The 13,604-nt window shown below is 56.5% G+C and overlaps 1 protein-coding gene and 1 long non-coding RNA gene across 3 annotated transcripts; one reads left to right on the plus strand and one right to left on the minus strand.

Moving 5' to 3' along the window:
• Nucleotides 1–6,019: 6,019 nt before the first annotated feature.
• On the minus strand, nucleotides 6,020–12,315 carry BHLHE23 (basic helix-loop-helix family member e23). 2 transcript variants are annotated; one of them, XM_015430066.4, is made up of 2 exons: nucleotides 10,747–12,315; nucleotides 6,020–6,596 (listed from the first exon to the last, which is right to left on the minus strand). In XM_015430066.4, exon 1 carries the CDS (start codon nucleotides 12,129–12,131, stop codon nucleotides 11,406–11,408), a length of 726 nt encoding a protein of 241 aa, XP_015285552.3. In that variant the 5' UTR covers nucleotides 12,132–12,315; the 3' UTR covers nucleotides 6,020–6,596; nucleotides 10,747–11,405. The 2 variants fall into 2 exon arrangements, with proteins under 2 accessions (XP_015285552.3, XP_045220047.2); XM_045364112.2 differs by having other exon boundaries at nucleotides 10,427–12,281.
• LOC135965682 (uncharacterized) lies at nucleotides 8,046–9,837 on the plus strand. The gene is made up of 2 exons (XR_010578772.1): nucleotides 8,046–8,701; nucleotides 9,665–9,837. It is a non-coding gene; the product is annotated as an uncharacterized lncRNA (long non-coding RNA).
• Nucleotides 12,316–13,604: the final 1,289 nt, after the last annotated feature.

Genomic DNA, 13,604 nt, shown 5'->3' on the forward strand with positions numbered 1-13,604 from the left:
CCCTTGCCTGTCTCCACCCGTCAACCCGGCGCTCGGTGTGCTGCGCTGCGGCTGGAATCTGGAGAAGTGTTTCTGGAAATGTGGGAGACAGCTGGGCTGCTTCCGAAGGGCTGCCAAGCACGCATCGCACTGTGGATTCTCCGTGTGCCGTGCTCAGTGGCCCAGAACTGCAGGCAGGTCCGTGGATCTTTCCAGCAAGATTAAGGCCAGGCCAATCACTTCATTCCCCAAACGTCTCTTTCACATCACAAAGGCTCATGCAGGGCTCCTCCTGCAAAAATCAAGGCAGTATATGACTTTCAGAGCTTCAGTGAGAGCCCCAGTGGGGCAGCAGAATAAGAATGACAGCAACTCCTGGCCTGGCCGCGCCGGGGTTCACGGAAGCACCTCCTGCAGCTCCTCAACTCCCCAGAGCAGCCACGTTAGCGCGGATTGTCAGTCCGGGTCACGGGGAGGGAAGGAAGACAGACTCGAAGGCCCCAATCCCGTGACTCCGTTTATATGACATTCTGGAAAAGGCAGAACTCGGGACAGAACACAAGCCAGGGATCCCAGGGGCTGGGACTGGGGCCACAGCAGGACCTTTGGGGTGATGCAGTGTTCTTTGTCTCGACTGGTGGGGGCCACGCGGCCGTGGTGTCTCAGAAGGGTGAATGCTACTGTACATAAATTATACCTCAATATACAAGACAAATGATCAAATCATAGCAAAGTCCTGGACATGGAGCGTGACGCTGGCTGTGCCACACTGCGTGTCCTTCATGCCACCGAACCATACACTTAAAAACGGTTACCACGGTGAGCTCCAGGTGATGCATATTTCACCACAACAGGAGAAAGAAAACAATCGCCTTCGAGGGAATTCACTGCCGCCCGGAGGAGCTGCCCCACGTTTCCTCCACTGCAGACTCTTCAAGCGAGAACTTGCTGCACCTGCCCCTTCCGGCTGCTGCTCTTTAGTGAAGGGCTGTGGTGCCTGCATCACGACCATACGCGTGGAGCCGCGTGACTCTGGTCCGGTTGGAGGCTGCTGCGTCTGTGGGACTGCAGCTGACGCTGATGCAGTGCCCATGTGGGCCTGGAGTGGGGAGGTCCCCCCTTAACCCTCAGGATGCGGTTCAATGACGGTCATCCCCAGCAGAGAAGGTGGCCAGACGGGTGAGGGGAGCCAGGGCCAGCCTGCAGGTGCAGCCCTCAGCCGGCCACCTGGCATGGAGTTTGCCAAGGACAGGGGCACAATGCCAAGGCTGGAGCCCAGGTGGAGACCTTACCCTCAGCCTGCCAGGCAGTGTGTCTGGACAGCAGCAGGGCCCTGGACACGCCCCTCCCTCCCCAGCACGCCAGCCTCTGAGTGCGTCTGTTCATTTGTAATTATTTTGGAAACACCTGTTCAGCTACATGATTGGGGCAAGGTGTGGGGAGCGTCCTCTTTCCACAACACAGTTTGCTGCCGCAGGCTGTGTAGAGGCTGCTTAGTGACACTGCCTCCTGGAGAGTCCGTCTGTCCCCGTCCCCTCCTCTGTCCGCACAGCTGCATTCCCACACAATATCAATTAGCCACAGCATCACCACCACCTGTGCCGGAGACGCGTCCCTCACTGATAACCAGCAGGTTTGGGGGAGCCATGTCCCCTCAAAGTTACCTTTTAAGCCTCATTAAGCAGAAAATCAGAGCCGACTTGCCACACCCATGCTCACTGAAAGGTGCCGACCCCCCCATGCCCCACCTCGGACTCCCTGCCCTTGCAGGAAGCCCCCCTTCTTCCTCTTGTCAAATCTGATGGCCCAGGAGGCCCAGCTGCTGGCTGAGCAGGGCGGGTCAGGTGGAGGCTTCCAGGGGCAAAATATTGGGACCCAGGAAGTGACTGAGGCTCAGGGGATGGAACCCCCGCCCCACCAACCTAGTTCTTAATCCCTTTCTGCAGAGCCAATATTCGCCATATTCCGCCATTCCCATCCTGACTAGGTGGCTGCCACCTCATGCACCGGCCCTTCCTCCGCCTCCGGTCTGCACTGAACGCTCTCGCCCACCTTCCGGAACAGCCATGAGGCAGAGGTGACCCCACCCTGTGTGAGGCTCAGGCGTTTCTCCCAGGCTGACACCCCATTTCCTCCAGGCCACAGCCACGAGATGCTCTTTGGTCTCGGGCCACATCTCTACACTGTGTGTCTTGGGGCGATGCTGCAGTGGGCACAGCTGTGGCCTCGGGGACTGACAGTAAAGTTTAATTTTATTTTTAATATTTTTTGAGATGAAGTCTTGCTTTGTCGCCCAGGCTGGAGTGCAATGGCCACGATCTCGGCTCACTGCAACCTCTGCCTCCCCAGTTCAAGCGATTCTCCTGCCTCAGCCTCCAGAGTAGCTGGGACTATGGGTGCACACCATGCCCGGCTAATTTTTTTCTTGTATTTTCAGTAGAGACTGGTTTTGCCATGTTGGCCAGGCCGGTCTTGAACTCCTGACCTCAGGTGATCTGTCTGCCTTGGCCTCCCAAAGTGTTGGGATTACAGGTGTGAGCCACCGCGCCCAGCCTGACAGTCAAGTTTTAAATCTGAGCTTTGGTGCTTTGGAAAGAGTAACCTTCTCTCCCAGCCTAAGGTTTCTCCTGAAAAAATGGTCAATGGAATCCCACAGGCCTGTTGTCTCCAGTCCACAGCTTCCATTTCAAAAGGCTCTGAAAACGGAAATGTTAAAAAAAACACTCATTTGATAGCAAAGCCTGCCCTGGAGTGACCCCAGGCCGGATGTGGTGTTCACCCCAGTTTCCCTTGCGGGGGGGAGAAAGCCTGAAGGGAGCCATGGCCGAAGGACCCCCACACCGAGGACAGGCCGCCATCCTCCCTTTTCCTCGCCCTCCTCTGTGTCTGGGTTCAGGGAGGCTCCATGTGCCTCTGGCTGTGACATCTGCGAGTGGGGTGTGCCCTGGGTGCCACTCAGCCTTCCTGCCGGGCAATGAGGACACACTGGCCTGCTCCCATCTTCCCTTCCCTCTCTATGCTCACCCCTTCGATGGGCACACTCATCGGTGGGGACAGCCCGGGAACCTCCAAAGCTCTGACTCTCTCTTCTCCTTCCAGAAAGGGTTACAGGACCTGACCTCTGGGGCACCCGACTCATTCTATTTGCCAGGGCTTTCCAGGTTTTAAGACTGAAAGGGCTGTGTCCTGGGAATTAGAATGGTGGCTCCCATCTCACCTCGGTGAAACACACAAGGCAAACTCGACAGAAAGGGAAGGAGGGCCCCAGAGATCTCTCCGGGCTGGGGGCGGAGGGAAGTGGGGGCAGCAGGGCTGTCCTGGCAGGTCAGGGTTGTGCTGTAAGAGGATGAAGGCGAGGGGGCTGGAAACCCACACAGAAAGAGAGCTGTATGCAACACCACACCACAAACATGCTTATATATGCACGCACGTGCACACACCCCACATGCATGCACACACATGAAAGCACCCAACATGCATGCACACACCTCACACATGCATACACACCCCCACATGTATGCACACATGCCACACACGTGCACACTCATGCATGCACACACACCACACATACGTGCACACATACACACACCCTGCATGCATGCACACACACCACATGCATGCACTCACACATGCACACACACTGCATATACATGCAGACATACCACACATATGCACACACACCCCACATGCAAGTACACATCCCCACACATATGCACACCCCCATGCATGCACACACCACACATATGCACACCCCCACATGCATGCACATACACCACACATATGCACACACATACACACACCCTGCATGCATGCACACACACCTCACACATGCACACACACCTCACACATGCACACACACTGCACATGCATGAAGACACACCACACATATGCACACCCCCCACATGCATGCACACACCGCACATATGCACACCCCACATGCATGCACACACATCACACACGTGCACACACATGCACACCACATGCATGCACACACATCACACACGTGCACACACATGCACACCACCACATGCATGCACACACATCACACACGTGCACACACGTGCACACCACCACATGCATGCACACACATCACACACGTGCACACACGTGCACACCACCACATGCATGCACACACATCACACACGTGCACACACGTGCACACCACCACATGCATGCACACACATCACACACGTGCACACATATGCACACCACCAGATGCACGCACACACACCACCCATATGCAGACACACACACACCACATATGGACGCATGCACACACACATCATATATTCACACGTGTCCACACAGGCACACCACATGGACACACACATACAGCACACACAGACACACATACACAGACACAAACACAAGTTTGGGTAACACACTTGGGCAGAGATAATTTTTGCCCCATCTGATGTCTGCCTGTCTCGAGACTAGGCTGACGACAGGCGGTCAGTTGCCCCACCAAAGCCAGTCTTTTCTTTCCAGACCCGCCAGGCCTCCCACAAGCCAGATGAAACCAGTGACCAGGGGCTTGAGACTCACTATACATTTGGGATATTTTTAAAAGCATGGGTTGATGGTTAGGGGAGCAGAGCTACTCAGACAAGAGGGGGTGCACTGCAGAAGCACCTCATCTTCTGCAGAGAACATTGAGAGAGGAGGAGGAGGCGGCGGGAGGGGAAGGGGAGGGGGAACAGGGGAGAACAAGCCCAATGCTTTTCCTTCTGTTAGCGCTCTGGAAGCTGCTAAGGTAGAGGGCAGGAGAGCAGACGGCTTTGGATGCATCTGCTCATTCTGGACACACCGCTGAGGCCACCACCCTGAGGGTGGATCCAGAGTAAAAGCAGGGGCGTGCTTTTCTCCTCCTGGCAGTAGGTGAAGATGCTTATTTTGGAAACTCAGATTCCTGAATGTGAAATGAACACCTTCCCGTTTGTCTGTAGTGCTTGAAATGAAAGCGAGGGCTTCACCAACTTCTCAGCTGAGGGCCATGGGGACACTCTCTGGCAGGTGGGATGGTTCTGCCCAGGGGCTTGGTTAGTGTGGGGTCTGGAGAACGAGTTTCTCCCCTCTGTTTCTTCCACCAGCAGCCTGGGCCTGTTGGCACTCACTGGCTCATGGTCGGTGGGTTTCGGAATCCCAGTCCCTAAAGCTGTGGGTGTGTTCATGGACGGAACACCCTTGCGAGGAGTCTCCCACCAGTTTGCATTACGTGGACCCACCGGGACGCAATGCCCCAGGAGTCTGCTGGCTGTGGACGATGGTTTTGTTTCCGTGCATGAAACGCAGAGACCGTTTGACCCTGTAACTTTGGTAGCTTTGGTGTTATCTGTGTTCGGAAAGCAGGAAGTGCTAGGGGCCGGAAGCAGCTCCAGATGCCAAGAGCGCGTAGAGGCTCTGGACAACGGTGACAAAAATGCGTCCTGTCAGATGCCTTGTGGCCATCAGAGAGCACCGTGGGTCCTGTCTGTGTCTCGGGGTTTGCGGCCACAGATCCGGACTGGTGGAGGCCTCATTAGGACAGCAAGGGCCACCCACGTGCATGGGGAGATTGGCCTCACGTCAGGGCGAATCAGGGGGTCCCAGGGGAGCAACTGACTGTGGGCTCATTACTTTTGACAAAACCCAGCTTGGAGGCAAAACGAGGCTGGCTAGGAAGAGGTGTAGACATTCTCTGAGGCACACTTTAGCCAAGATCATGGTCCCGTCCCCTGGGGTCCCAGGTGGGGCAGGCACGCGTGCTGGCCGTGTGTGTCTAGGGCAACAGAGACCATTGGCAGGCCCGTGTGCCGCTCTGCGCTGTTTCTGACCACCATGGCCCCCAGAAACGCACGCAGAGGCAGCTTGCCTGCGAGGGCGGCTCTCAGAGGATGCCCACAGATGCCTGGGCAAAGACACACCAGGGAAATACAGAGACAGGAGAGAGCACACTGGTGTGCTCAGAGACCCCCTTCCATCCATGCCCCTCAGAGGGGCTCCTCCTCTTATGTTAACTTCGAGGATAATTCTGACTGTCTTCCCACTCAGCTACTACACAACAGCTTTTATACATTTATGTGAGTAAATGTGCCTCAGGCACGTCAGATTGGAAATAATACAGCATAAATCACTTTTTACAACAAGTAAAACAGTTGAATCAAAGGTGACTTTGCTAATTGTTTGAACCTTTTCTGCATTCGGGGTAGCACAGGTTTTGTCCCTTTGGGATTAAATTTGCAAACGCACATCAACTTTCTAATTTTACGAAACAGACTTTGGTTGGAGTATTGGAACACAGGATCCAGGGTTATGAGTTCAAAGAGGTAATTGTTGGAGAAATAATTTAATACATCACAAATCCCTCTATTTCCATCTCTTCAAATGGGATGCCAAAAGCGATTAAAGACTAAAAACATATCACAAGCAAATTCACATTAGAAAATTGCTGTAATCACTCTGCTGGATTAACCAGGGTTGAGGAGCCTCTGGCGGCTGGTTCCAACAGGAGGTCTTCGGAGAGCGATGGGGAAGCCAGAGTGGCTTTGGGGTTGGAGACCGTTTGTGCATTTCACCCATCCTTTCAGGAGAACGGTGTTTGTCCTTCACGAAGAGGTGCCTCTTCTCATGTTCCCCTCCTGCAAGGGAAACAGACACGCGCATTTGGTAACGTAAGCGTCTGTAAAGCAGGCGGCTGGTCATTGGCTTAACCATAAGGTAAAACAAAGTTCCCCAACGAGTCTAGTGACAGCTGCGCTCATGAAAAAAAAATCCCATCGTTGGGATGAAATTATCAGCTAAAGGAAGCTGTTGGAAGCCAGCGTGCCTGGTCGACCAGGGTCTGTGCATGAACTTCTGTGGGCTGGATGGACCCAGTGGCACCGGACAGGTCCTAGGGTGGAGCTGGAGCTGGGGCAGTTCTGCCCTGAGATACGAGGCCAATTGCCTGTTACTGAAAACCAGGGATGCAGTTTCAGGTGAGTGAATTTCTTAACTGGGGGAAGCAAAGCTCTTTGTAACACACTGGGCACCATTGGAACCAAAAGTGCTAGGGCCACGGTGCCTCACCCAGGAGGTGGCAAAGTCCAGGGCACCTTGGTTTCAGGCAGGAAACTGCATTTTAAGGGCTGCCTTGTCTGAGGTATACTGACCACGGGGCATCCAAACGTGCGGAAATGCAGGAGAAGCGTCTGTCTCTTTAAGAAATGAAAAAAGGAGAGGCCCTGTGAACCCCTTGTTTGTTTTTTAACCTGCTGGGCCCTCTATTTTTACCCAGCAAGCTAGAGAGTCCTTGGGGAGCAAGGGAGCAGGCATGGCCATCAGTGCATGAAGACACAAGTGGGACCTAGTCAGGCAATCTGCGTCTCCTGACCCCAGCGAGGGACTCTTACAGAGCCACTGGGCTCGGAGAAGCCTGTCCCAAGCTTCCACAAACTAGGCTTCACAAAAGGACCCCTTTCCAAAGAGAGGCCAAGCCATCAAGAGAATGGGTCTTGGCCAGGTGCGGTGGCTCATGCCTGTAATCCCAGCACTTTGGGAGGCTGAGGCAGGTGGATCACTTGAGGTCAGGACTTTAAGACCAGCCTGGGCAACATGGCAAAATGACGCCTCTACTAAAAACACACAAATTAGCCAAGTGTGGTGGCACTCGTCTATAATCTCAGTTACTCAGGAGGTGAAGCAGAAGAATAGCTTGAACCCAGGAGGCAGAGGTTGCAGTGAGCAGAGATCACATCACTGCAGTTCAGCCTGGGCAACAGAGTGAGACTCCGTCTCAAAAAAAAAAAAAAAAAAAAAATTCTGTGAGTCGCTCAAGCAGCAGCCAGCAGGGCCCATACCTTTACTCTGTGGCTACAGGAGGAAGAAGGCAGCATGGCTCCCAGACAAACCCCTTGGCAGGGCTGGAGGACCCGAGGCAGTCACCACAGTGGACTGACTTTGGGGAGTTCGCCTTGTAATCTGCTGTCTCCTGTTTCCTAGGCTTGGGTGTGGTTGGCATGTGTGAGGCTGGAAGGGCGTGTGGACCCAGTGACTCAGTGGGTACAGCCTCTGCCTTTCCTGCCGCCGGCCCATGCCCCTGCCCCAGCCCCAGCCCCAGCCCCAGCCCCAGCCTGTACTTTGGAGAAAGGCTCGGTGAATTAGGATTGGAAGAAAAATAAGGATGGGGCATTTCCTATTTGCCCAGTTCTAGAATGGACTCCCTGAGTCCACGGCATTTCCCGGTTATTATTAAACAGAGAAAGAAGCAAGGAGCACTTTGTATGCTTGGCATTTTCACAGCCGAGAGCTGCAAAACCCGAGGCTGCCAAACCACACGTGATCACTGAACACTGAAACGCATTGAAACATGGCTGGTATGAACAGAGCTGGGCTTTAAGGGCAAAACGCATGCTGGAACTTGAAGACTTAGTGCCAAGAAAGTAAAACATTGAATAATTTTAAATACTGATGACACACTGACATTGTATTTTGGATGTGTTGGGATAAGTATTAAGTTATCAATAAAAATAATTTCACTGCTTCTATTTCCTTTTTTAATATGGCCACTTGAAAATGTAAAATTCTACACACGACCACATTCTCTACGTGCAGCAACACTGGTCACGGGGGTGGTGTGAACACCTTGGTTCTGGGGACGTGGCTTCCCACCTTCCACAGCCTGCATATGTGAACATCTCGGTTCTGGGGACGTGGCCTTCCACCTCCCACGGTCTGCACATCTCCAACTAGGAGGAATCTAAAGGTAAGCATCTTAGCCAGACCTGATGGCTCAGCCTATAATCCCAGCACTTACTTGGGAGGCCGAGGCAGGCAGACCACTTGAGGTCAGGAGTTCAAGACCAGCCTGGCCAACATGGTGAAGCCCCATCTCTATGAAAAAATACAAAAATTAGCCAGGCGTGGTGGCACACATCTGTAGTCCCACCTACTAGGGAGGCTGAGGCAGGAGAATCACGTGAACCTGGGAGGCAGAGGCTGCAGTGAGCCAAGCCAAGATTGTGCCACTGCACTCCAGTCTCCGTGATGGAGCGAAACTCTGTCTTAAAAACAAAACAAAACAAAACAAAAACAGGGTGAGTGTCTTGAAAAGCTCCTTCGTGTTCGATTCTTCCCTGAGTGTTGGGGGAAGGGTGGCTCCTGGTGGGTGGTGATGGTGAAGTTCTTTCTGGGTGATCCCCAGCCATTCTCAACACACCTGCAGGAGCACAGCCGTCAGAGAAAAGACGAGCAGACCCCCACGTTTCTCGGGAGCCATGGGCTTGCACAGGCACCCGCGTGGGTTCTATTTTGCTGTGTGCCAGATGTGGGCACACGGGCTGTGGACGGCTGTCTTGGAATGAGAAGATCCTTGGGCAAACCTGAGAAAGGCCAAATGGCACCGAGATAGCCCAGGTGGCTTCACGAGCAGCCACTGCAGAGAAGGCGAGCTAATTCTTCTCTGAAACACTATTCTCTGCTCAGGCCAAGTGAGACGCATGCAGACTTTTGTAGAACAGTAGAAAAACAGCTTTGTCATGTACAGAAAAGTTTAAATGTAACTTGAATTTTTATTTAAATTAAATTATCGGAATAATTTTTGATTAGTGAAGTGGTTCTTTCATAAACTTATTCTCCACCCAAAGAGGGAAAGAGAGATTTTTTTTCCTCTGCCCTTTTCCTTATGATTTCACATATTTGCTATAATAAGTGGTTGCTTTTGGATCAGTTTTAGCATCTCAGAGACTCTTCAGGCTCTGGTTTAGAGTGGACACAATTCTCTGAAAAATGAAATTATGGTGAATTCAGCTACAAATGAACACCATTTCACTTGATATTAAAATTTAACCATATTATTTTTATAAAATAAATGGAAATAAAATGCTTTACTCTGAATATAAATGACGTACCAATGTCTCTGATTTTAACCAGAATAAATACCCCTGTTTCGAATTCTGATAAGCAGGTAATTTATTTAAGATCACGTTGAAATGTCCTAGAAGTGAATGACATTTGAGTTTCCAGCTTTCCCACTTTATCTAAAAGGGGAAAAACGTTGTCTGGCACTCAGCTTTTCGAATGTGCAAAACTGATATTAGTCCGTTAGAGGGGGGAAAAAAAGACAATGAAATAAAAGTGGAAATTAGCAGAAACCAGTATTAGGCATATGTCTTTATGAATAAGACTTAACCATACACTTCATTTTACAAGTACAGAAGGCCTTCTGGAATGCATTAATTAAAGTTAAACGCTGTAGACAGGCGCGTTGCAGGGCGCCGGCCCTCTCCCCTTGGCATTACCGACAGCCTAGGAAATTGGGTTAATAAAGCCGGATACTGCGGCGCGCGCGGCCGCAAACAAGCGCGGACAGCTGGGTCCCCGGGGGCGCCCTGCCCGGCTCCCTGGACCCCGGATGGTGGCAGAGCTGGGAGTTCCGCAGCGCATCTCCGTTCGCATCCGGGGGGCGCGGGGCCCGCAGCAGCGTACTCACCCGTAGCCCGGCCTCCTCCCTCCGAAGCGCGAGGGCATCGATGGGGAGGGGGCTTTGCTGGACACCAGGGCTAGACGACGGGGCCCTCCCCTGACCGTCCAGGGTTAAGTAGGGCGCGGGCTGTTAGGACCCTCCTCCACGCAGCCCTCCGAGGCAGAGGGCCCGCAAGGCGGTCTCCATCCGACTCCACCGCGCGGACGTCCCGGGCAGGGGACGGCGGCGGTGCGGGAGGCCAGGGGACGTTTAGGGGACAAATCCCGCAGACTTCGAGGCAGCCAGCGCCGATGTCCACTTCCCAAATAAATAGAACAAACTCCTACTTGGAAAAGGCCGAAAGCTCTTCGCCTGGGGTCTTCCTGCGCCCGCGGTCTAGCTCCTCTGCAAACGGCCATCGTGGGCTCTCCTCAGGGCTGCGGAGTCGCGGAGTCACCGAGGTGGGAGGTGCCGGCCACGCGCGTCCTCGGGAACAGAGCACTGCCCTGCAGTTTAGCACGAAGGGCCGACTGGAGCGGGAGCGCGAGGCCCACGGCGAGAGGATCACGAGCCACTAAGTCCGACTTTGCTTAGTCTCCACCCTCCGTGCGCCTCAGGTCAGGACCTCCTGTCCGGAATCTGACAAGTGCCGGTCCTCGCCGCGGCCCTGGGACGCTGCGGTGGTCTTCTTTTAGGGGCGAACGGCAGTGCCCGAAGAATGCTGTACCCACCCCGTTCCTAGACTTGCTGGGTCCCGACAATGCCCAGTGGGTGCCACGAGTTCCGGGGCGCAGAGCACAGCGTCCGGCTCCGGAGTTCAATCACGCGTCCCGATGGCTTTGGCGCTTCCCGCTGCGCCAAACTGTTCGCCGCGCACAGGCTGGAAGCGAGGTCGGGCCGCCTCCTCCCTGTCTGCAGGGTCCCTCCAGGCCTTTCCTGTCCGGGCAGAGCGACAGTCACAGGGGAGATCGGAGGACGCGTGCGGGAGGGGCGTGGGCCCGCGCGGTCACGGCTTCTCGTGACAGTGTTTGCAAAGGGCGGAGGGCGTCCCGGAGAAGGCGGCGCACTTGTCAGGGCAGGGCCCCAGCGCAGCGCCAGCCGAGAAGGGACACACGGTGGCCTGGCCGAAGGGCGTCAAGGGCGCGGCGGCCACGGGCGCAGCCAGGCCCTGGCCCTGGTTGAGGAAGGCCACCAGGCGCCGCATCTCGTCCAGAGCCTGCGCCTGCATGAGGATGTAGTTCTTGGCGAGCAGCAGCGTGGCGATCTTGGAGAGCTTGCGCACCGACGGGCTGTGCGCATAGGGGATGACTGCCCGCAGCCCGTCCAGCGCGTCGTTTAGGTCGTGCATGCGCCGCCGCTCGCGAGCGTTGATGCTGAGCCGCAGGGACCGCTGCTCTCGCGGCCGCCGCCGCCCGTCCCCAGCGCCCCCCGGCCCGCGCCGCCGCCGCCGCTGCTCGAAGGCGTCGTCCTCGTCGCCGCTCTGTTCGCCGCTGCTCTCCGCCGCCGGAGCTGGGGCGCCAGGTGCGGGCGCCGCTGGTAGATCGCCGCCCGGGCCCGGAGCACCGTAGCCGCGGGCCGCTTCGGGACCTCGCGCCGCCCCGTAGGCGAGACCCGCAGCTGCCGCCGCGTAGCCGTGGCTCAGTGCCAGGTACGCGTCCCCCGACAGCGACTTGAGCTCGGCCATAGCCGCGCCGCCTGGGCTCGGAGGCTCGCCGGGTGGGCGGATGCTCATGCGGGTGAACCACCCCCGAGGCCCGCCCGAGCCCGCCGCTGCAGCTGCGATGCGGCTCCCGGCTCTGCGCGTCGGTCCGGCCTGCCTGCGAGTCCCAGAGCCTCGGAGCCCGCTGCCTCCTCCGCCTCTTCCTTCTCTCCCACCTCCTCTGCCTCCCAGCCGCGGTGCGCCGGGGGCGGGCTCTACCGCCCACTCGCCCCCGTTTCGGTTTTAAGCCGCGGAGGCGCCCGGTGGGACTTCGCTGCTGTCCAATCAGGGGGGACCGGGTGAGCGCCTCTTCCCGGAGCTGGGCTCCACCAGCGCTGCAGGCTGATAGGCCGGGGGTAGAGGCTCTGGAGAGGGGCGGCGCGGGGCGGCGGGGTCCTGGAGCGTTCCTACTTGCTTCTCCACGCCCCGGCTGCCACCTCCGGCCGCCCTGGGGATTCCGCACCAAACGCACGCGTCCCACGTGGGCACCTGCCTTGGTCAGTCTTTGAGTCCGACCCTAGCGCAGGAGTTCCCGGCGACACGCAGGGGCCAGAGCAGGGGGCGGGCAGCAGTAGCACCAGCACCAGCGCCAACACCCTGTCCCGCTGAGGGGCCGCTTCGGGTCGGGGTCGGGGTCGGGGTCGTGGGCGCTGTAGTCCAGCCGCGGCGCAGCGTGTACCCGGAGCCTGCGCACTCCCCACTCGGGGCGCCCTGTGGCCAGGCTTGAGGGGCGGAGTAAGGGAGTTTCTAGAACCTGTTGAAAAACGCCACGAGCGTTGCAGGCAGGGGAGGGCAGGAAGGTGGAGGGCAGCGCGGCCTGGAGCTCCCCGGGCGGCGGGGTGGGGTGGGGGGCTCTGTGAGCTGCAGGACGGCCTCCTCCCTGCCAGTCGCTTCCTGGGCATCTATCAGTGAAACGCGTGGGGCTTGGTGGGCTTTCCCGGAGCTTCCAATCCCCTGGGGTCCAACCACAATGCATGGGAATGTGGCCAGCCTCGGACTCGCCTTTTCAGTGCTCTTGCAACCCCACATGAAGACGAGGACCCCAGCGCTTCTCCCAGGTGGGAACCTGCCTGCAGGCCCGGCCAAGTCCTGAGGCTAGAGTGTGCTGAGGGATAATGGTTTCTCCGCTCTTCACTTGGGTGGGAGACTGGGCCACCCTGGCCTCTGGCATGAGGTGGAGCGGCCCGTCGGGCCCTTCTGTGTGACCTGGGCAGAGCCGCATACCCTCTCTGTTCTCCAGGTTCCGCCCCAGGAGGAGCCACAGAGATGGGGCTGTGTGTGCAGCCCCGGGAGGGGAGTGGGAGCTGCACGTGTGTGGGGTGGATGTGCTGTCTGGAAGGCTCTGGGAACGCAGCAGTGACCGGCCTGCCCCGTGGTTCCCTGCCGGGTTCGGGGTGTGAGGAGACAGATGCATGGATAAGTCGCTGTGGGAAACTCAGGCCTTTGTCCTGGAGGAGGGGATTGGGCCTGAGGCAGCCTCTGCGGGGCTGGCGACCTGTCTGGCTG

Source organism: Macaca fascicularis, chromosome 10, assembly GCF_037993035.2.
Source record: "Macaca fascicularis isolate 582-1 chromosome 10, T2T-MFA8v1.1".
NCBI classification, from domain to species: Eukaryota; Metazoa; Chordata; class Mammalia; order Primates; family Cercopithecidae; genus Macaca; species Macaca fascicularis.

Coding starts and splice junctions, on each gene's coding strand:
- BHLHE23 (XM_015430066.4), bottom strand. CDS start 12,131: ATGAGCATCCGCCCACCCGGCGAGCCTCCGAGCCCAGGCGGCGCGGCT.